Source organism: Acipenser ruthenus, chromosome 2, assembly GCF_902713425.1.
Source record: "Acipenser ruthenus chromosome 2, fAciRut3.2 maternal haplotype, whole genome shotgun sequence".
NCBI classification, from domain to species: domain Eukaryota; kingdom Metazoa; phylum Chordata; class Actinopteri; order Acipenseriformes; family Acipenseridae; genus Acipenser; species Acipenser ruthenus.
Window position 1 is genome coordinate 27,711,779 of NC_081190.1, and position 24,262 is coordinate 27,736,040.

The 24,262-nt window shown below is 38.5% G+C and overlaps 1 protein-coding gene across 1 annotated transcript in view; it reads right to left on the reverse strand.

Moving 5' to 3' along the window:
• Nucleotides 1-327: 327 nt before the first annotated feature.
• The window catches only part of LOC117963338 (F-box/LRR-repeat protein 17-like), a 272,309-nt gene continuing 248,374 nt past the window's right edge, over nucleotides 328-24,262 (reverse strand). The window contains exons 9-10 of the mRNA XM_058992994.1: nucleotides 17,373-17,515; nucleotides 328-1,989 (exon numbers count right to left, since the gene is read on the reverse strand). Of these exons, the coding sequence (XP_058848977.1) occupies nucleotides 1,852-1,989; nucleotides 17,373-17,515 (281 nt within the window). The 3' untranslated portion in view covers nucleotides 328-1,851. The remainder of the gene's footprint in view (nucleotides 1,990-17,372; nucleotides 17,516-24,262) is intronic.

Sequence of the window (24,262 nt, forward strand, 5' to 3'; positions counted from 1 at the left end):
ACCACCAGTGTATTCAAACATCAACTGAACATGGATGCAAAGCCTCTGACTCCCATTCAATCATCTCCTGCACACGGTCTATTGTCAAACCACAGTAAATGTTTCATCATATTTGTACAGTAGGTGGAATATCTTCTTTTTATGAAACCTGAGCCAAAGACCCCCCCCTCTCCAGCCCCCCAAATTAAGGTTCAACCTACTGTAAGTTCTATAGAGTTCATTCACAATATTTGTGTCATCCTTAAAAAGATGTCATCAGTGACCTATTACTATGAACATATATTTATCAGTCTCAGTTTGACCTTTTTATTAAATGAATTAGAAGGATAGATTTAGTGTGTTTTATTGAAACAGAAAAATTACCAAATACACAGAAAGAAACCCAACAAAACAGTTGTCAATTTTATCAAGTATTCCTTTTGCAGATACATGTTGTCTTGCAGAGGGGTTATGAACTGTGTCTAAAACTATTAGATGTATTGTATATATCGGTGGCATTATGGGAAAAAAAATCTCCATGAACATTTAAGTTGGTCACAATTACAACTATAGCCCTTTGGACACCTATATAGTTCTAGGAATATTTAACAAATATGAGCATCTGAGTTTAAGGTATGTTACAAGAACCAAATCAGTTGATGCAAACTAACACATTAATGAAGCACTGGATAGTACACACAAGACAAACCCACAAATGCAGGTAGCAAGGGGCTCTGTTTTAATTAGCTAGTGAATATCTATTGGATGTGGTGGGATTCTTCTGGCTTTAGGGGAAATAAAACAGAGCCCTTGCTTCTGAAACACAACGTTGGAAATGGTAGATGTGAAACCATGCAAGAGAATTATTGCCATGACAGGTATACCAGTGGATAATATCTTGGACACAGAATGACATTAATAATAATAAAAACAAAAACAGGATCAAGTGTGAAAATATCCAGCAAAAAGGTGAGTGTCAAAAGGTAAGGCTGAAAGATCATCTGGGTAATATGAAATTCTACCAAGCCATCACAAACGTACATATCCTTTACAACCCCCAGGTATTGTATTCAGTTTATATCATTACATTACTAACTACAAGCCTTTTCTATTTTAAACAATAAAAAAATACCCAGATTATTTGCATAATAGTGTCTTGTAAGGATTATTGATTACTGATACAATAAAGGGAAGGATTTTAAAACACTGAAAAAAGTCCCCTGGCTTACAATGTGTGCAGTTCCCTGTGGTGTTTACTTCCTCTATTCTCTTACTAAACAATAATAACAACAACAGTAATAATAATAAAACATCATGGTATACGAGAAATACTATATATGTTCAGGCAAATATGTTTTACTTAACAGGTAGTACACCTGGTCTATTATTATCTAGGCATGTACTGCAAACTCACTTTGCACTATTTGGTAAAAACAAAGATCAAATGATTATACAAAAAAAACCAAAAATCTCTAAACTACTTTTAAGTAGGAAAAAAAACCCTTAATATCTGGTAGCAACAGTTGTCGAGCTTGTATTGTTTTTAACCAAGAAATTCAAAACTAAGCCGGCATCTGGAAGACAATTGCTTTACGTTTTCCAGATACATGCTGTATTTCAATGCATTGTGACTCTATGGTTTTACAGCTACAAATGTACAAATAGAGCTACTTCACTCCCATTGTAATGCTGTTGAAAAGTTTTAACAGTGTTTTTGCCTATGTTCTGTTATTCTAAATGTGTTGCGGGTCGATTGTTGACTCCTGGCTTCTGATGGTTTGTTACTGTACATGTGTTAGTAAAAATCTGTTGCACCTTAGAGCTGCTGGATATGCGTGTGTCAGATTAATGATGGGTACTGTAGGCAGGAGGTTATGATGCAGTGGAAGTGTTGGGTATCCAACCCATCTGATAGGCTCTCTCCAGGGTCCTCTTGCAGTCCTGCATCACCGTGCTGAATGTTATGTGTTGATACTGCTGAACCAACTGCTCCACGGTCTCTTCATTCACCTGGCACAAGAAAAGAAGGTCAATGAGATGCCCACAAGCTCTTCTATCATCCACGGAAAGTGTAAGATGCTTTCCAAATCTCTTGAAAGCTTGGATAACTATTGGATGGGCAATTCTTCAAGTTCACTGGTACAGGTTCATGTTTTTCTTTCTTTTTTGTCGTTGCTTAGAACTGCCCAGCATATGTTTTCTAGAGATTTTCAAATGTATACTGGATAAAAAAAAGGTGCTTTTTCAACCTGAATAAAGTGCATTATAAAAAAGGTGGTGTCATTTTAACAGGACACTGTCAAGCACTGCTACCCTACTGCGACAGCAGCAGGGAGAGGTGATACTGGAACACTGCCACTGGAACAGTTACAACAGCATGTCACATGTTAAGATGCAACATGCTGAGCAGGATAATAGAGTAAGAACATAAGAATAACATAAAGCAACACATGAGAGAATGACATTCAGCCAATCAATGCTTGTGTGGTTCCTAGAAAATACAGTATACAGTACATAGGATAGCAGGCAATCAGATTCAAAGCAAGTGTCACACTTTAACATAGAGAGATGTCATAAACTGCACTGAACCGATGTATATGGACTGCATGCAAACCCAAAACTTGAATTTAGTTTACTTTGTTTAGCCATCCGTTACAGTTTATGTTATATGCTTACATCTCTATGTACATTCGGCTTTAGAGGTTTAGTGTGTCTGTCAGTTAAGTTGTCATTTCACAGTTTGCAATTGACCTGTTTGATTATGACAGTTTAAACTGCAAGTTCATTCTCTGTGAAGTAAGGAGATGAAAGCTGTACCTGACAACTGCGGAATCTGTACTGACACAAGAACAGCAAAGTATTCCATAGCCTTAGTGCAACCAGGACAGTTTACAGAGAAATATCCACAACTAACTATTCTATAAACCACTAGGCGGTGTCGACACAAGTTTAGCAGATTGTAAAAAAATCAAGATAATCTCTGGGTTTTACATTTTTTTTATATAAGATATGTTATTAGAGTGTATGTGCAGATATATAATAGTGCATCCTTTGTGTATGTGTGTTTGGGTATAAAACACCTATCAAATGTTATTTATTTGTAATCTTACAAGGTGCATTTTCATATATTGAGGAAACTAAAATATTGATGTAACCATATTATCTAATGTTACTGATAAACTAACATGATATAAAATCTTAAATTACGACGTTAAATCTTAAGAGCATTCTAAGTTAATAAAAAAAACATTTTATTGTATCATATTTTTAGAATTATCTTAAGTTTCTATTAAAAAAAAAAGAAAAGGAAAAAACACCACACGATTGTAGATTTTGATGTATACATTTTTTCATGGCATAAAGTAATTGTATTAATTAAAATACCAATTGTTCCAATTTGAAGTACTGAATTTTAGGTTCTGATATAAAAACATTCATATAAAAATAAATGCTTTTTGTCTACAGTGGGGACAAATAGATGGAGAAATATCTGTCAATTTATCACATACAGCCTATAATTACAAGTCATGTTGCTTGTTTTCTTTGATAGCATGATGACAGCTGGCATTGAACATGGATTACACTGTACAGCAGATTTTTTGCCATGATTTTCTGGGCCCACTGCCATGCTGATAGATGGAAGTTTATACTTGTACCTGTTCAGTTCAATAAGGGACACAAACTTCTCATAACTCACTGCTACTCGTTTTTCACAAGGTAAGGATTAGAGGGAAAAATGCATCTCTGATAAAAATCAGGAGAACATGATGTCATTGGTGATAGAAGCATGAGAGTGCAGTGTTTTCAAAGAATATAGGGTAAACAAAAATGAAAAAAAAAACCTCTGGTATGCTCTGTATTTATCAAAAGCAGACTCCAGCTTAAGTAGTTTATTACCATCTGGCAACAAAATATAAATAAATCAAAAGGCAGCTGCTTAAACTTGTTAAACTTTTCACTTTAAATCACTGATAGCAAACAGTTTTATTATATCAGATAAGACCAGGCTGTATATGCTTAGGTCTGAAATTCAGTCTGCAGATATTAGTCTGTCCACTGATAGCTCTTCCTGATCCCTGTCCAAAAACTCCCACATGTTTCAGGTTTAAATCCAGTAATCTCATCTAGTGTACACTGAAATTGAGAGAGCTGGCAACACTGCAAAACAATGAGTAAGTCGTTGATTTTGGAGTGATTGGGGTACAATTACATAAAGGAACTCCTGCTGGTTTTCATACATTGTAACATAGAAACTAAGACAATGAGCAGACCAAAAATGGAGAACTAATGTAAAGGCTGTGTAATGCAGTGGGAGGAAGTCAATAACCCTTTCAGATATTTTCATAAGCATTTTAGCAGGAGAAAAATCCACAGTATCTCAGCATCTCAATGAAAAGTGTTCTGGAAGAAGTTAACCAGCAGCAGTTCATTCAGAGCGCACAAGTTTTAATTTACCACACAATACAAACACAAAAGAACTGCGGGATTATTTTTTCTTGATACTATTTACATTTCTTTTATGCAAACTGTTCTAATTTACTGTTTTAGCCAGTTTACAGTTTTAGTTTCTCAATCAAATGTGCAAATTAGTTACATCATGATGCATCCAGGTTTGCAGGGGGTTTTAAAAAATAGTGGTGTCGGTCTTAATAGAGAAGTCTTTTAACAGAGATGTAACACATATGGGACAATACAGGGACATTGCTGTTGTTAATAGGAGAACATTACTACTTTAACAAGGCGAGCTTAAAGCAAGCAATACTGTATACAAGTACAGAGGCCTATTATTACTCCAGTGCATTTTCTGAAAGATCATAAAGCAAATACCAAATTCAATAAGGCAGTATTTATTTCAACATCGTAAGCTCTCTGAAATTGTTTCTTTCTCACTTTAAAATAAATAAATAAATAAATAAATACAACAATCTGAAGGAAATTGCTTGGAGGGTACGCCTCATCAGTCCTGAAACACCTGCAATAACATTTCAAATAATCAATATGTTTAGATTGATTTCACGCTACTAGGTAAAGTGGGCCTTGTCACTCAATCAATCAATCAAATTATTTTTACATAGCGCCTTTCATAGCAAAGCCATCTCAAAGCACTTTGCAATGAAAAAGTAAAAAGGCCTGTAAAACAAGACTGAATAAAAGTACAAGAAAACAAAATAAAAACATAAAATGTATTCACACTCCAAAGGCTTGAGAGAACAAAAAGGTCTTCAGCCATGACTTGCTTTGCCAGGGAATCAGTAATGACACGAAACACAGTATGACATTTTAGAGCAGGTAAAATCTGTTAATTTCTTAGACATGCAATTGCTTTTAGTTCAATACCAATGATGTATCATTGTGTTCTTCATTATTTCATGTTAAAAATGTTGTTCATCAGCCCTCAACTCACTGGCTGAGCGCGAGAACATCATAACAACTAAAAACTAAAAAAAATATATAAATTAGCCGTCAGATTTTTCTTCGGTTTTCAAATTTTGTTATTGGTAATGTTGGTAAAAAAAAAAAAAAAACCTTGAATGGAACAGAAACCTCAACAGCACAATAATTCTACTGATTTTCTAATGGAAAAGTGGATATATGTATATTGTATATTTGGTTAAATAGCATCATTCATTAGTGCTGTATCGTACTTGTTAAAGATACAGTGGGTGCATACAAAGTTAGTTTAATAGTTCTGTAATAATATGCCCACTGCAGCTCATTATTGTGTGAGACTGTCACAAAGACGGCCGGAGTGGGTGGCGTCAGACCAGAAGAAGGGAGTAAACAGACAGAGACTTGGGGTTTTGGTGGAGCTGAGCGAATGGTTTCGCTCAGCATTTAATAAAACAGCACAGAAAATAAAAGGTTTGAACAATGGAATACAAAACAGGACACGGCACTTGACGCCAAAATAAACAGACAGACAAAACGACTAGACACTTACACACAGGTGAAACGGAGACGAACAAACACGGTGAGAATACACTTATTATATTTATAATTACGCTGACGATTTTACTCCTTCTCTCTCACCCGTTCTCCACTCTCTGAACACCTAACCCTGACTGACTAAAAATGTGCCTATTTATACTGTTGTGCTGGGATTCAATTACTAATTAATTATTCACTTGAATCCCAGCACGTGAATTAATTCTGTGCAACCCCGTGCTCACATATTACATTTAACCAGCACGTGAAGTGATTTGTGCCCTCCTCGTGCCTACATACAAATCTACACTTTTTAAATATACGTGAAACACAGACCCGTTTATATCCCGTGTATCAATCTATACACCAACATTAACATACGCACGCATACATACATACACAGAACACACAAATGCACACAGGGGCGGGGCACTTTGCCACATATACCCCCCCTTGTGCGCAGCACACATGGCCTCAACGGCCACCTCCCCCCTTAAAAATCCAGCAGTCCAGGACAAAGTCTCGGGCTGGGAAGGGAGGCTTCAGTAGGCCCATGGCTGGCAATGCTGTCAGCTCCCCTGCCGGTAGTGGCACGGCTGACAGCATGCTGGTCCCGTCTTGCAGCGAAAAAGCTGCGGGGGCAGGTGGTCCCCCGACCTCCCCCTTCTTCATAGCCGGCAGCTCCCTCCTGTGGGGCTCCGGCCACAAGAACTCCTGCAGCGAAACTGCTGCTGGGGAAAGTGGTCTCCAGACCTCCTCCCCCTTCTTCGTGGCCGGCAGCGAAACTGCTGCTGGGGTTGGTGGTCTCCAGACCTCCTCCCCCTTCTTCGTGGCCGACAGCTCCCCTTTCTGGGGCTCCGGCCACCGTACTCCCCGTGGTGGAGGTATGGGAAGCAGAGACAGCTCCTGCTGTTCTGCTTCTGGCAGTGGCAGAGGCAGAGGCAGCTCCTCTGCTCCTGGAAGTGGCAGAGGCAGCTCCTGCTCCTTTGCTCCTGCCGGTGTAGGTGGCGGAGGCAGAGGCAGCTCCGGCTGCTCTGCTCCTGCCGATGTAGGTGGCGGAGGCAGAGGCAGCTCCTGCTCCTCTGCTCCTGGAAGTGGCAGAGGCAGCTCCGGCTGCTCTGCTCCTGCCGGTGAAGGTGGGAGCAGCGTGTAGTCTCCTGCCGATGGAGGTGGGAGCAGCGTGTAGTCTCCCCCTTTTTCAGGGGACTGGTGCTGCTCTGCCTCTCTTGCAGCGGACTGGTGCGGCTCTGCTTCTGAAGGGGAAACCAGCAGGCATTCTTCCTCTGCTGGTTGTGCTGGGGAAACCAGCAGGCATTCTTCCTCTGCTGGTTGTGCTGGGGAAACCAACAGGCATTCTTCCTCTGCTGGTTGTGCTGGGGAAACCAGCAGGCATTCTTCCTCTGCTGGTTGGGCTGGGGAAACCAGCAGGCATTCTTCCTCTGCTGGTTGTGCTGGGGAAACCAGCAGGCATTCTACCTCTGCTGGTTGTGATGGGGAAACCAGCAGGCATTCTTGCTCTGCTGGTGAAGGTGGGAACAGCTGCCTCTCAGGCTTTGGATTCCCGCGGTCCCCCCGTCTGGGCGCTGGACGCTCGCGGTCCCCCCGTCTGGGCGCTGGACGCTCGCGGTCCCCCCGTCTGGGCGCTGGTTCCTCCTCTTCATACTGGGTGGGACATATGGCTAACGTGTGCCCATAAGCCCCACAGCCAGGGCATAACTCTGCTGCGAGGTTCTTTAAAAAAACCTCCCAGCCATCATCCTCGACCTCCTCCCTTTTGGGCTGTGGACGCCCCGACTCCTCCCTTTTGGGCTGTGGACACTCGGGTTCCCCCCACTCAGGCGTAGGACGTTCGGGTTCCTCCCACTCAGGCGTAGGACGTTCGGGTTCCTCCCACTCAGGCGTAGGACGCTCAGGCTCCTCCCACTCAGGCGTAGGACGCTCAGGCTCCTCCCACTCGGGCTGTGGACGCTCAGGCTCCTCCCACTCGGGCTGTGGACGCTCAGGCTCCTCCCACTCGGGCTGTGGACGCTCAGGCCCCTCCCACTCGGGCTGTGGACGCTCAGGCTCCTCCCACTCGGGCTGTGGACGCTCAGGCTCCTCCCACTCAGGTACTGGAGAGGGCAGCGACTGCTCCTCTCCCTCTTGCTCACTGGAAGGCATCCCTCCCATGTCTGCAGCTAGGTAACCCAGCACCACAATGGTGAGGTCACGAACGGATGCCGGGTTGTGCTGTTGCTCCCAGTCCTCCCATCGTTTCCCATCTCGTATCTGCAGTGCGTGAATAACCATGGGGAGGTCACTGGCGAAGTTCCCCTCGGGGTGCACCAGCCAGTCCCATATTTCCCGGGACGGTGGGGAACCCGGTGGCAGTGGGGTGGCTACTGCCCCATTGTGGCTGTCCTCCTCCCAGCCCGGCATGCAGGATGAGGGCTGCAGCTGTTGTTGTTGCTGCTGCTGCTTCTGCTGCTTCCTGCAGCTCTTTCTTCCCATCCTCGCTTTACTATTTTTTTTTTTTTTTTTTTTCACAAAACCCCCTCTCCTGGTCTGACGCTTGGAGGCGCTATTATCCCACGATGACACCACGTGTCACAAAGACGGCCAGAGTGGGTGGCGTCAGACCAGACAGGAATACACAGACAGAGACGGTGGTGATGAGGAGCTGAGTGCAATGGCTGCACTCAGCGTTTATTTAACAAATAAAAGGGTTTAACAGTACAAAAAACAGGACACGGCACTTGACGCCAAAATAAACAGACAGACAAAACGACTAGACACTTACACACAGGTGAAACGGAGACGAACAAACACGGTGAGAATACACTTATTATATTTATAATTACGCTGACGATTTTACTCCTTCTCTCTCACCCGTTCTCCACTCTCTGAACACCTAACCCTGACTGACTAAAAATGTGCCTATTTATACTGTTGTGCTGGGATTCAATTACTAATTAATTATTCACTTGAATCCCAGCACGTGAATTAATTCTGTGCAACCCCGTGCTCACATATTACATTTAACCAGCACGTGAAGTGATTTGTGCCCTCCTCGTGCCTACATACAAATCTACACTTTTTAAATATACGTGAAACACAGACCCGTTTATATCCCGTGTATCAATCTATACACCAACATTAACATACGCACGCATACATACATACACAGAACACACAAATGCACACAGGGGCGGGGCACTTTGCCACAGAGACCAATAGACTTTCGCATGCTGAGTCTCAATGGGCTTATACTGCCTGAGGTGCTCATCCTCCTTCAGAGCCCCATGATGATTGTTCAAGCGAGTTCATTTTGCCTGTGTACTGGACAAGCGGACAACAAGCCCCAGAGACACAGCACTCAATTTAGACTCATATCTATGCTGAAGTAACAATTAAAAGGCATCATTTTAAGACAGTTGCTTTCCTCACTTGGTCTGGCCAGTTATATGTACTTCCTTTCTTTTGGATCAGATATGACTGGTTTTCATTCAGAGCAGCAAGGAGATTAATTTGTCAACGATTTGTAAGTTGGTTGAGGCAGATATCAGAGATAAGGAAGACTTATTCAATCCAATATTCTAGTCTTTAGCTATTCATCTGAAAGCCCTGCCTCATACATGAACAGGGCATCTTCAGTTTATGTGTAGAAAGCGAAGGATTACTGTAGAATAGGCAGGAGAAACAAACAAAAAAGCCAAATAGCTTTGTGATTAACAGAGAAAACCAGTTGTCTCTTAACTTTTCACATACACAATAAAGCCTTATGGTTGGTATTATTTAGCTATATGGGTTACTTCATGAAAATTGCTCACCAATATGCAACATGATGGCCTATTTTTTAAATATAGAATCAAACAAAGTTAATATGCTAATTACAACACACAAGACGCAATGTGATTTTTCATCAGGCAACACAATACTTTGGGAGCGACATAACCATACACACCTGAAGTGACACAGACGCGATGTGGCAGATTTGAAAACTGCCCTGCCATATCTATACAACTATTAAAAATTGCTATTGACAAGACTATTATCAAGACTGGTACATATTCGAAAACACAATGCGGAAATTATGAGTGTCTTCTCTGATGGTGTTTCAACATATATGGCAATAACTCATACCATTTATTGTCTTTCATCTCTATATCTTTAGAATTGCGATAGCTCTGGGTATTTTTCAATGGCAAGTGTTATTTTTTTGTCTGTCATTGTGGATACTGCTTCACCCTGGTGAAGGTGTTCTGTAATTGCTCAATTCCCTAGTTGCTGCACGAAGGAATCGCAAAAAATAGGATTCAATCTTATTTATTTCATGTCGCTCCAGTGTCACCCTCGCATCACCTGCTGTGTCATCTGTGGTGTGAAAGACACGCATTAAAAGTATAGTTTCTATTCATTTTGTTGCATCACTGCACATTATCTTATTTATCTACTTTCTACATTATTGGGACACCTATTTTTATTATTTGATTTATGACATTTAAACAATTTTTTGCACATGTGGCATAACTATCCACAGCATCTACTGCAGGAAATATATTTCTTATATTGGCCTTCAGAACCACATACAATTCATAAATAAATATATCATTACATTATTTATAGACTACGCATTCTGTAGGTATCCTTCACAAGGGTCCAAGCAACTACAGTTATTCTTAATATTGACTAACTAAATCATTCTTATGACCAAGCAGGTTGGTTCATCAGGTGAAAGCTTATGTTTACAATTTAAAACTGGATTAGAACCTTGCAAAGTAGAAACCAGTTGAATCAATGGGTGCTAAGTAAGTGAGCCGCTCAGTGAAAGAACCCACTTAACGACATGGTCAGTTCTGCTCCCCCTGAGCAGCTCAGAGCAGATTTCAACAGTGATCTGAGTGAATGGAACAATTCTCGCTCAGAGATGCTCAGTTACTTAACACACCCACTACCTGAAGCTATAGGGTAGCATTCTATACTAAAACAGTAGTAAAAGTTTACAGGAGAATTGTGAATCATTGGAGCTTGGAAGCAAAGCAAATGCACCAGTCCAGTCATGTGGGTCTTTCATTGTCTAAAAAGAGCATTGCGTGGCATTAAAATTAGTTTTGCCCTTTAAGCTTGACAGAAGTTTAAGCACATCATCTCATTGATAAATCATACTGTACAATTCAACACATTTGTAGTGGTGATAGTAATTTAAATGACAGGTGCAGAGAGGCACCAGAGACTCTCAGACTGCTGCGTTGGTATGTCGGTCAACGATATCTATTAACTGAAATAAGATCTTCTGTATCCTATATGCATATGCTGTATAAATTCATCATCAGCGATGGCAAACAGAGTTCTTAATGGATTTTAGTTTAAAATGAATCATATAAAAAATACATTGTAGTAAAATTTCTGTAGTAAGCTAAAAGCATGTGCTACAATTTGATACTAATATAGCAGTATAAGAATAATGCAGTATTCGCTACTGCTAAATGACAACTAGCACATATCCATACAACAATGCAGTACTATGGAAAACTGCTCTCTTTGTAAGAAAGTCAGAAGTTTAGTTATTTTGGGAACTTCGATCAATTCCAACCATCATTTTCCTTAAATAAAACTCTAAGGGGCAGATCATTCAGTATATTAAACTCCTTGCGGCTATAGACTGTGATCTTTAAAGCTGACATTTCCTACCAGACTTGTAAATAAAATGACGTGTACTTTCAAATAAACGTTTTTTTCCCCCCTTTCATAATATGCTACTTCAAAGACGTGGCAAATAGCACAAAAAAAGGTCACAGCAATGAAAATGTGATGAGAAATGAATTGATTTGATTATTTTCATGGTTTGGATCAATAACATTCTGTTTCCACGGAGGCTCGATTGCCTGAAGGCAGTGGCATAATCAACAGAGTCAAACAGAGCCTGCCTTCTCCAGGCCCGTGCAGTCGCTCTGATCTTTGTGGGGTAGACTCTTGACGCCTGTGTAATTCTAATTTATGTTAACTGAATATCTTAGAAATTCCAAGGCCCTTCAGCTGGTTTAACTGAAACTTGGCGTCACTGTTTAAATAATAAAACATTTATCTACCACTTTTTAAATCAATTGATTGTATATCTTTAGATATATTTATGAAAAAAAAAAACACCTGTATAGTTTATTATTCTTTGAAAACGTCAACCCTGTTTTTAAGATGAAATAATAATGTTTTAGTATCAAAACAAAGAACATTTTTGGCATGTTTTAGAAGTAAGCTATACAAACCTTTTAGTGTTAAAAGTCTGTTTTTGGTTTAGATCAAATTTTACACTCAATAGAATGTTACTACAGGCAGAGTGTGTACTGGGCAGAGACAACAAAGCTCTTCTACTGCACAACCACTGCTAAAAAGCAAGAGTAGTAAGGGAATCTGAAACACATATTTTCAAGCCAATCTAAATATATTCACTGTCTTCAACCGAGAGCCTACAGGTTACAAACTGGCATTCTACCACAGAGCAGAAGCTGAAGGAAGCCACATTCCATCCTGAAATCAGAGGATGACATTATATGCTTGTACTGCTTCACATCTAGCTCTTTAAAGTAGTAAACATCTTTTGAGACAGTTTATCATGAAACACCAGTCCTCGTGTATATATGTATGTATATATATATATATATATATATATATATATATATATAGAGAGAGAGAGAGAGAGAGAGAGAGAGAGAGAGAGAGAGAGAGAGAGAGAGAGAGAGAGAGAGAGAGAGAGAGAGAGAGAGGGGGAGAGAGAGAGAAAGTATTATTTATTATTATTATTACTGTTATTTTTTTACAGAATAAATGTAATACATACAGAATAAATGTCAAGAGGTCATAATCATTGACGAAATCCTCCACCTCCTGACATTTTGAAGCAAAGGCACAAACAATGCCAAAAACAAAACAACTCGCTTTGTTCATGGCATGTCAAGGTGAATGACTGCTTATATGTTTTCTAAGAGTGGCAACAGCAAAAATCGGATCATAATTCATGCCTGTAAAATGTGACTGTCTGAGATTAAACAGAACCGACCACAGCAGAGCAGGAAAGAAGAAAAACAGGTTGATTTCCCAAACAGAATTACTTCCTTTGGTGCCCATTTTTCCAAATGAACACCAGTTTCTTATTTGCACACAGTTCTAAGGTATAGGCTTCTTATGTTGGGCTTAAATGTTCATGTCTTGCTACAAAACAACATCCCAGCATTACTGCTAAGTCTCCTCTTCATTCCCCTACTACTCATTTCTAGCCATGTACCACACTTACATAAAAAGAAAACTATTTATCCAATCAAGTGAAATTCTGTTTATGTTTTCTAATGAGGATGACAGGTCCTTCTCCAAAACCAACCTCCACTATAAGACCCTTTATCACTCATGGTCGTGGTCCTCTTGTTGCCCATCATTGGCTTCTACCGGCCAAGTCCCAAAGCAACACTGCAAAGTTATTCCAATTATTCTCTATTTTTTTAAAGAAAAATATTCCTATAAAAATGAAAAATTGATCTCTGTTTCTGGTGTCTATTTCTGGTACACCGGGATGGCCAATGTCTCAATAGGAGTGTAGCTCAGTGTAGTGCCAGTTTAGCTCATCTAGGATTCCTTATGGGATTTTTTCCTATGGGGTTCCCTTAATTCTTGAATAGGTCCCTTTAATAGTCTTATTGACTCAACAGCATAAAACAAAGTTTATTTTAGTTCCCAGTGGTAAACACATCAATGGAAACGACATAGCATATTTAATTTTGAAATGAGCTGATGAAAGCTATCAATACTGACAGTATTTTAATTATTATTACTGAATATGGTGCTGTTCTTCATATCAGATTCATTACTTTATTTTCGTGCTGTGAACCTGCTGCTACTGCTATGTCGATGATCCCTTTGGTCTTCATAAGTTTTACTCCCTCATTGAGCTGACTGTGATTTACAGTAAGCCTGTTATAGAAATCTAATCATAAAGTCAGGCAAAGAAAAATAGGAAAATAAGTGTAGTTCCAGTGCAGGACAATTCACACATCACAAAAAAATGCAATTACCACTAACGTCAACAAAAAACAGTTATAAATCATCACACATTTTGAGGAGGAACAAATGATTCTGGATTCTTCTTCAAATAATATTTTTCTTTCTTTTTTCCAACCCTAATGGTGTTGTGTTCCATTCTACATTTACTTGGAAACTTGAGCTGAAATTAACCTTAAAACATGCCTTGAGATATTCTCCAGTATCAATAAAAACAACCAAGTTAGAATAAAGAGACCTACCACATAGAGATGTGATATAAAAAGGGGAGGAAGTTAAGTTTGCCAATTGTTGCTTGTTAACCTGCCCACTTTTACATTACATCTGATGAGGATTTGGCATAAAGAGGGTTGAGAATCCAGCCCAATCAGTGGAGACAAGGGAGGCAGAGACCTTTTTTTTTTTTTTACAGCATTATAATATAATAATGTTCAATAAAATAAAATACAATTATTGGCTAAAATTTAAGAATTTTTTTTTTAACCTAAACTCTAGATCAGGGCTACTCCTCAACCCTGGTCCTGGAGGGCCGCTGTCCCTCCTGGTTTTTGTTCTAACTGTAATAAATCAATTAATTAGACCAATTAAGGGTATAGTTTAGGGTATAGTTGGAACAAAAACCAGGAGAGACAGCAGCCCTCCAGGACCAGGGTTGAGAAGCCCTACTCTAGATTCAACATTCCTAAATTAACAGCAATTCTGGCAGCTGGGAGACATGTGCTACTAGCGGTGGCAGATAGTGTTCTGGTCTGGTGTTTTTTTTTTTTTTTTTTTACATTAAACACAGTGTTAGCAGAGGCAGATCATGTGATCTGAGCACAGGTTTTAATTGGAGGAGACCAGAGTTTTTTTTTTTTTTCTTACCAGAGGAGGCTTTGCCTCGGACGATGAACTCCTGTCTGTCTGAAACACAGTACTCCCACTAGTAGATTGAGTGATCTGAGCACAGGTTTTAATTGGAGGAGCGACCCACATCCTCCCGCCCCCTTCTAAAGCGTCGCTGCAAGCAGTTGTATCATGTGCAGTTAATGTAGGAGTGAGGACTGAAATTGTTTTGTTTCGTTTTGCATCGCATCAGTGGTAAGAAACACACTACATGTTGTTATTGTTTTACTTTGGTGCTTGTCTTGTGAAGGGGTCAAATGTCAAATGCAGGATAATGCAGCTGATCGGCTGATTAAGACTCCACTTGCCACGCTACATTATAATGAAAGACAAAATCTGAAGGGAAGCCATAACCAAAAATTGAAATTGCTAATAAGAACAGGTCATTTCATTTGGCAGTAGAGCATTACGTTTGAGATTACATATTTGAAGGGAAAATGTGAAACTTGAATTGTTACGCATACTAGAGTATAGGGTGGGGAGTCTTAGCTAAAAAAAAAAATAATAATAATAATTGACGTTGGTGGTTGTTGCTATGGTAACTTCAGATGAGTCTCAACAGACTGTGTTTTTTTTCCCCACTAAAAGCAAAGTTACCTCATTAATACAGTAACAGCCTTTCAAAATGTCAAAAAGGCCTTTTACAACTGGAAAATCCTCTAAAAGGCTTAGAAATTTAAAATTAGCTCTAAAGTTGCAAGTAAGTCAGTTAGTTCCCTAATGTAGGTATTTTTGGTTTTGTTTTACCATAATGACCGAGTAATACAGAGAAACAATATATAATAATTTGTTTTGTGGAGTGGAAAAATTGAAAATAAAAAAATGTTTACTTATACAACCCGATTTTAAAGCTAACAATACTATTTTTTCAATACAATTCAATAAAAAATGACTTACTCCAATGCACACGAACTGAAACCAAATGGAAAAAATAGAAGCCTGTACTAGATTTACACTTTTGTGTTGCTCGCTCGCGCCTGTAAATCAACCTAATTACATTTTTTAAAACGGTAAAAACTGAAATCACAAAATTCTGCCCCAACTGTTACTTATGAACCTGTTTTTGCTTTAATTCACTGCCAATGTTAATTTGTGATGTTAAAGCTGAAAATCATGTTAAAAATCCCCATTTCTGTAATGCTAATAATACTGAATACTAAAACAAACTACTTTGTTTAAATGTTCAATATTATTGCACTGACATGCACTTTAAGTGATGAAAAGTTAAGTGATGAGCGTGCCTAGTGGGCAAGATTGGTTACTAATGCATATTACTGATATAATGAATCATGAATAAACATGTATTTTAAAGTACCACTAATTTTACATAATCTGAGATGTTTCTTGAATTGATGCTACCTCAAATGAATTTCCAATGAATTAAATTGGAAATGTGTTTGCACATAAGTAATTGAATCAGAGTGTGTCCATCTTTGGAATTAGCCAATTTAGTTCATTTGTAATATACGAAAAATGCACAGGACTACGTTATTTTGAACTGTTGACGTTTTTAAAGCTTTTGTTTTTAATCTACTGTTTTTCATTTCATTCTTTGGCACCCTTGATTTTCATTACCGTTGGATCACGCTGTATCCAATGTACTCTTATGCTTGACAAGTAAGTAAGTACATACAATATACCAGTGGACATGGGCAAGTCAGCAGGTTACCAGACATGGAATTGTTCTAAGATATTCTGTGTGAGTCACCAGGGATAAGGGTCTATTCCCAAAGGGCCCATGTCTCACAGCAGTATAATTATGACCAGACATCCAAACTGCTGGAAAAACCATTCTGTGAAATTAATATTACTATGCCTTTAATAACTGAAGCACACTGTATGAAATATTCTCTACACACACTATTATTATTGGGGTTTTACTCTGAAATGATTACATTTACTGAAGGGATTTGGGATAAGGTGCTAAAAGCTCAAGCTCTTGATCATTTTCAACATACACTATGTGACCATTACTGTCCAGGTTTTACATCTCTATGATGGATGTCAGTATTGTGAGTACAAGCTGGGTGCTGGAAGGTAAATGATGTCCAAGTTCTGGCAGCATCTGAATATGTGACCTTCTGATCCAAAACCAAGTCTCCTTCTGTATAAACTACACACTTCTGTGGCAACGAAAGAGGTGCGAGTTAAACTTTTGTTTTCTGCGCTCTTAATTGTTAATATTCAAGTTGGAAATGTACTGTGGTGACAGAACAACTTGTTCTGAAATGCTGGTAATGAGGTGTTGAATGGTCTAAACACAAAGGGCATTTTTTGTCTATTAATTATCCACATCCTCTGCAGCAACCAAGATTGCATTCACTTTTGTTTTCCTTGTCAAAATCACAACGAAAGAGGCTTCTCTTGCTGTAGCCAATATTATAATGAGGTTCTGTTTTAGGACTCCAGTAAGTGTCATTTCCTGATGTGACATATGAAATGCAATCTCTGTAAACAAGCTAATTAGGCCAACCTGTGGATTAATCCTTGATCTGCCCTTTCCATTGTTCACCGCAGACAGTCAATAGCTGCTAACAACTTCCAGGGGAGCCTCTTACCTTATCACACCTCATCAGTCCCAGATACCTGAGGGACTTGCTGCTCTGAGCAATCTGGGTGGCTCCCTGATCCGTGATTTCTTTACACCAGCCTGCATCCACAGTCTCTATGGTTGTGCTGTATTGGCCAATAGCTATCAAAGCTGCAATAGAAGAAAATAAACATCTATCTATATCTCTTTCAACAGTGGCAGTCACAAGTATCGAGGCACCAGCTGAATCCAGACGTATATTATTCTTTCTTGAAAACCATTTTATCAATAGAACCAAAAGTGACAATACATCAAGTAAACATTAAATTGTTTCATTTGTTTATGAAACCCTTTAAACAATCCGATATAAACTTGCATATGTCAAAAGTATGTCAATATACTGATGTGTAAACTCTAAGTGTGCTTCATTTTGCCCTTGAACCTTTTCTACAGCCCGATGTGCATTAACTTCACAAATCTCTGGTGGATATGCACTCTGAGCCTGGCCAATTTATTTTTTGGCGATACCCCTTATTTTTGATGGGTTCCTTGTCCTGACACTTTGTTTTACTTCCTGCCAACTCTGCTCAGTAGGGTTTGATCTGGAAGCCAATCCATCAGCCAGGCATGTGTTCTGGGTCACGGTCATGTTAGAACAACAGGCTCCAGCCTACAAACTTTCTGGTGCTCTTGCACATTAAACAATCCATTATTCAGTCATTAAAGAACAATACGCTTCTAGATTTCAAAGCCACCTAAAGTGGGATGTAATTAATAGGTTCATATTGTCATATCAGTGGCTTTGCTGACTTATGGCAAAATTTGGCTGTTTCATCACTTTCATTCATTATTTTTGGTTCAAGTTAAAATTCCACAAAAATTGCCATTTTTAAAATCTCTGTACAATAATAATTACGGTGTTGTCCTCTTCTGGAAGATAATTTACAAATCTATAAAGAAACCATTTATAAGGATTAAAAAGAGGAGGTGGTTGTGGGTTTATTGATGAAATAAATGTCAATTATAGCATACTGCTTAAGAGTATGTATACCACACCACCAGTGTCCGACATACAATCATACTCAACACCAGAGCAATATTGGTGCTCCACAAGGACATACATATAGATGGTGATAGTTTCTTGCTGGGTCGGCACTACTCACACGACCCACCTACAATCATCTTCACACACAGGAGATAAGGTTTGTGTGGTGGGAAGTCTAACTGCAGAAACTGGTCGCAAACATTTCTTCGTAGCACACTTTTACCCCAATTATAAATTAAATCAACAAGTCAAAAAGATATGTGGGCAATAGTAGACTTAACAGGTAGGCGTAACGATAAACGCAATTTATGGTTTTTGAAATATTATAAAATAATGTTTCGTGTTTGCAAGCCTCTATTTTACCGCAAACGTTAAACATATTTTGTTGATTAAAAAAACATCATGGTTTGAATAGATGCATATAAATCAGAGATTTAACTTAAAACCAAATCAGTTGTTGCAGCTAATTGTAAATCTAATGAATCAATAAAATGAATCAACAAATGTGCAAAGCTTTCCTTCGAGTGTAGTAATGGCTTTCTGCATGAGGTATTAATTATGTTATTAATTATAAGTTTTACATTTTGTGTATGTGTGTGTCTTTTATAGTTAAGAATCATTATATTTAAATTGTGTGTCGATGTGCTTTTATAGTCGTTTTAATGCAGTATTGTCCAAGTTTAGAATTCTCTCATTACACATGGCTGACCCTGAGACGGGGGGGAAGGTGCATTAAAAGACAAGATGGATGTAGCATGTAGCATGTGGTGGACCATAAGGTCAGAGAGCGCCACCCCCTTTCCCACATAGGAAGCATGTGGTAGGCTCGCCGTGTGTAATAAGAGAACGACTACCTTGATTATTGGACAGAAACCAGTCGGGTTGAAGGGGAGACAACAATTGCTTACAAAGGTATAAATATGAAACATTGTAAAGTTCTGTCAGTCTTTCCATCTCCTTCGAATTGACTCCATGGATATCCGTGCATTCTGATACAAACATATCATGCACTGAGCTGTACTGAGGCCTTGTCCAAAGTCAGTTTGTAACCCGTGCACATGTGTTTAGATCGGAGATATACCCTTCTTTCATATACAGTATTTTCGAATAAAAAAATAATGTGTCAGCTTAATTTTTTCATTACACGAGTATAGCTGAATTCATGAGATATTATTTCGTAAATATCTTGAAAGTTTGGGCTACTCAGGTCGGCCGTCTTCGAGTTCTTAATATTGCAATTTTGGTTTTAAGCAATTAAATACACAGCACACTACTGTGTCGAATACCGTTTAGTACTAAAAAGTGGGGGAGGGTTGATAATTTAGCCCCTCTGAATATGCATGATATCAAACCCCCCCCATCCCCAAACCGAATATTACATTTCAAAATCCCCAACTATAGACCTTTGCCTAAAGACAATTACTGTATATGCAAAACATACTTACTATAAAGCTATGTGTGGAACCAGTAAATAGCAAGTTACTTGCTGAACTTTTCTTTCTTTTTCATGGATTTCGAGCCAGCAAGCCGATGATACCTTACAAATTAGTTTTTTGCCACTAGTGCTCCATGAAAATATAGCACCTCTAATTTCAACATCTGTAAACAGCAGCAGATGGATGCACCTTTAAAAGCAGTTTTTTCTTATAATGGATTGGTGTAGTTCACAGTCAGTAACAATTATTGGAAATCTATGCAGACTAAAAGATTAATACAGTACATAGCTATCTCTAAGAAACAAAGTAAAAGTGCTTTAAATAGACTCCACTGATAAGCTAACACTCTTTAGTGCTTCAATAAATGTGTACAGTAAAAAGAATCATATCGATTTTTCATCCAAATTCATTTAAATTATAAATGTACTTAACTCCTCATGAATTGTGGATACTCAGGCAGACATATGCCATTAGTAACAAATCATGTCCACTAGGCACGCATTTGGAACTCAAAGGCCACAAGTCAAAGTTGTAATTTATCTGTACATTTGCACAAATGACAATGACCATCTGCATTTTATTATATCTTAATTAAAGCACCAAGATTATTCGCAAGACAGAAAGCATGCAATTGAAGTACAGTATGTTGTGCAGAGGCTTTCTATGAATATTTTGACCAATACAAATTAAGTGTGGAGTAAAAAGGAGGGTACAAATATCACTTCTGGAACCCACTGGTATAACATTGGTTTGCTTTGAAGAATTATTTAAGTTCAAGGCCTGTGAGAGGGAAAATAAGGCACCAATGAATAAAGGTTAAGCAGTGGCCGCACACATTAGCAGAAGCACAATTCTAATTGCAGGATTACTACTATACCTGCACTTGGCCCATTTAAACAGTTTTGATACTGCTTTGAAGGTTACACTATTTGCTAGTACAAACCCAGCTGTACTATTTAATTGAACTGCAATTTTACTCCAGCTCCTATTCTTAATAGCAGTGCAATTATTTTCAGATTTGCAAAGTTATTTTGAGAAATTCAAAATCGTGAAATGGTAACAGGCTGAAAAAATGATGATCAAATTATTTTAAATGGTATTAACAGCACTAAAAAACATGTGATGTTGCACAGTAACGACACAACTTACTATGCCAGTACAGAAACTGGGTTAATTGGCTGCACTAGTTCCCAGATTTTAGGCAGCAGTTTCAGTCTGTTTGCAAAGCTATACGAGCTTGGCTGGAGCATTTGTGAATCACATGTAGGTTGGGTTAGGATTGGACCTGTGATGCATGTCAAGGGGGAGAGAGCTTAGGATATGATCTGCACTAGAGCGAGGTAACAGGACTGCACTCCCTCTATTCAGGGTCATCACCTATGAAGCCTATGATAATGTAGGGAATTGAGACGGGGTGAAACACCTCTGAGCTGACCTGGGTATACTGTTGATTTATTCCAAACTGATTAAAAAAAAAAAAAAAACACACAAGCCGTAGACTACTTTAGATGTTATGAGCATGTGTGAAGATGACAATGTTTTAATAAAGCTGGGAAAGCGACTAATATTGTCAAAGGCAGTCAGCTGAAACAATACAGCTTTAGTACAAATGGTGTGCAAAGTCTCAGTCTGGCATTCGGAATGTAAGCAGATCACTTAGCAAGCCTTGGAATCCAGATATCATCAATATCTTTATTATTAGACTAGCAGCAATAGTATTTTTGTTCCAACAATTCAATACAGTAAAGTACCCCCCCCCCCCCCCCAGCCAACCCACCCCACCCCCCCAGCCAACCCCCCCGTTCAAAAAATGACTCACACATGAGTGATTGTGGTTTGTACTTTTGCTGGATCAGCAAGAGACAAATGTTTCATTATACTCCAAGTTAAAAACCTTATGGTGAATAGTTCAGAAACATTTTAGTATTGCGTATGCCAACCAATTAATCAATCAATCAGTCTGCAGGCTCATAATCAGAGCTGAGAGCAAAAGCAAATCAAGCCATAATGGCCTGTGATCATGTATGGAGCAAGATCAAAGTAAATACAAGCAGCAATAACACCTGCAGCAGTCAACCACTACAAGACATAACCGCAAACACCACCCAGTGTAACCATGGAATTATACGAGCACCAAATAATAATTTAATGCTTCATGCGAACCTGCAATTTGACATTTACCTACAAAAAATAAAGAATAGCAGTGACTTGAGTCTATGTAAACATTATCAATACTTAACTGAAATACATCTAGATATGAAGGGAAAATATGTTTAAAAGTTCTGTGCTCTGTACTGCATTAGCACATTTATTTTCAGGAAGGCACAATGTAACCAAACCAAGTTACCAAACCAAAAACAACACAGCTGTTTAATGTATACCCTTGCTTTAGCATTTTAATTGTTGCTGTTTTCTTTAAAAAAAAAAAAAAAAAAAGTGCTAATAACAATTTCGAGAATCTGGCCCAATGTCTTCAACAGACCTGTTGCTTTTCACTGTAGCAATTTACACACTGGTGCCTCGTTATCTCCCAATGGGCAACCAGAAATGATTTAAACAAGTGATTCAGCACAAATGATTAGATTGAGCCACTTGATTACACCAGGATGCTTGAGATTTCACTGGTTGAGACGACTTGTTGTTACTAATGTGGTTGTTCTGCGAGTCCCTCAAAAACTGTTCAACGGATCCTGACCCCCAGTTTGAGAACCCCCGAATAAATATTGCCATCAATTAATTGTGCTGATGTTTTCACCCATGACAATAATGAGAAGACATCTCGTGAAGTAAAAAGAAAAATCACAAATTAGAATAAAATAGCTGTTATTCCCCAAATAACATAAGGCTGTGATTGGAATGCAGCTTAGGCACCCAGTGCATGGCCAGAAAGATGTTTTAAAAGGTGCTTTGATGTCTTTTATGGCTGTCCTGCTATAGAAAACAACTGTCTGCATTCTAATGATGCAGCCTCAGTCTGATAACCTCTGAGAGCTGGGCAGGTACTTAACAGGAGAAAACATGCTCTGATTGAGATGCTTCTGCAGGCTACCTGACAGACACTCAGGCTCTATGAACATTTCTGGTCTATTCCTGAATACAGAGAAGACATTGGAGACACCAGGGCTTGGAGGTTAAGAAAGAGATAGCAGTATATATGTAAAAAAAAAAAAAAAAAAAAAAACAGGGTCTGATCGGATTCCTCTGGAAATCAGTGGTTCTTTAAAGACGGATTCTAAAATAAGGACAAGCATGATCCAAAAATGCATTTCACATCATTTGTATTGCTCACGGATTCTTTCACGTTTGTAGAGAGAATTCTACAGTACTTCAACCCAAGATTTTAATAATAATAATAACAATAATAACAATAACAATAATAATAATAATAATAATAATAATAATAATAATAATAATAATAATAATTTGTGTATTTTTTCTTCTGATAATTTAAATTTAATGTTCTTTAAAATATGTCTGCCATACAGAAGGAAAATATTTGACATGCAATTTCACAGAACATGCATCACAGCAACAATGCGGCATATGTACCATGCAGTACATGTCATAAACTGAAGGCTTGGCCACCAACCGTTTCATTAAAAACTAAATTGCTATGAAAAAGGTATTACAGATTATGGGCCATGTACAAAAACTGCAAATACAGTACCCTAACTCTGTCAGGTGAGTTAATGACACTTATAGTCTAGATATTCAAAAATATAATACCCAAAGACTGTTCCAATAGCAAAAAGTAATATAACCCACAGACTATTGCAAATTATTGCAAAGAAACCACACATTCAATTTAAGCTTAACACATGACACTGAAATGACACACTATAAAAAACCTTTTACACTAATGTTTAATGATAAAATCTCATTCTGACCTGACAAATTGATTCGTTTCTGATGCAGTTTGTTTATCTACATCTAAAGGTATAAAGTAGGTGGTATAATGAAAACCCCACTGATGCAACTAATCACAAAATAATGAGAGAACTATTCATGGCAAGCTGCAAGGCTAGTCTTACTTTCTACTTAAAATATATGAGGTCATAAACTGGGAATTTCACTAAGCAACTGAGGAAAGAAGCATACAACTAACACCCTGAATTCTAATCAAAATACATGGAGAAGAAATTGCTTAACCTGTAATAAGAAAAACAGTTGAACAAACTAATTTGATTCTACAGGGCTAATCGTTTGCATCTATGGAAAATCATCAGTGGGCAAACAAAGGTTGACAGAGAGAGCTAAGCCTTTCATCTAGTTATGGTAATGTGAACTGTCAGCCTTGTTTTTAACTTCTTGGTCCAAGTGCCAAAGCCTTGACCTGGAGTGACCAATCTTTACTTTAGTAATATACAGTTTATTCAACCTTTCCACTCAGTCCTAGTTGTCAAAAAGTAAAAAAAAGGCTTTTAATTGCACCAATTT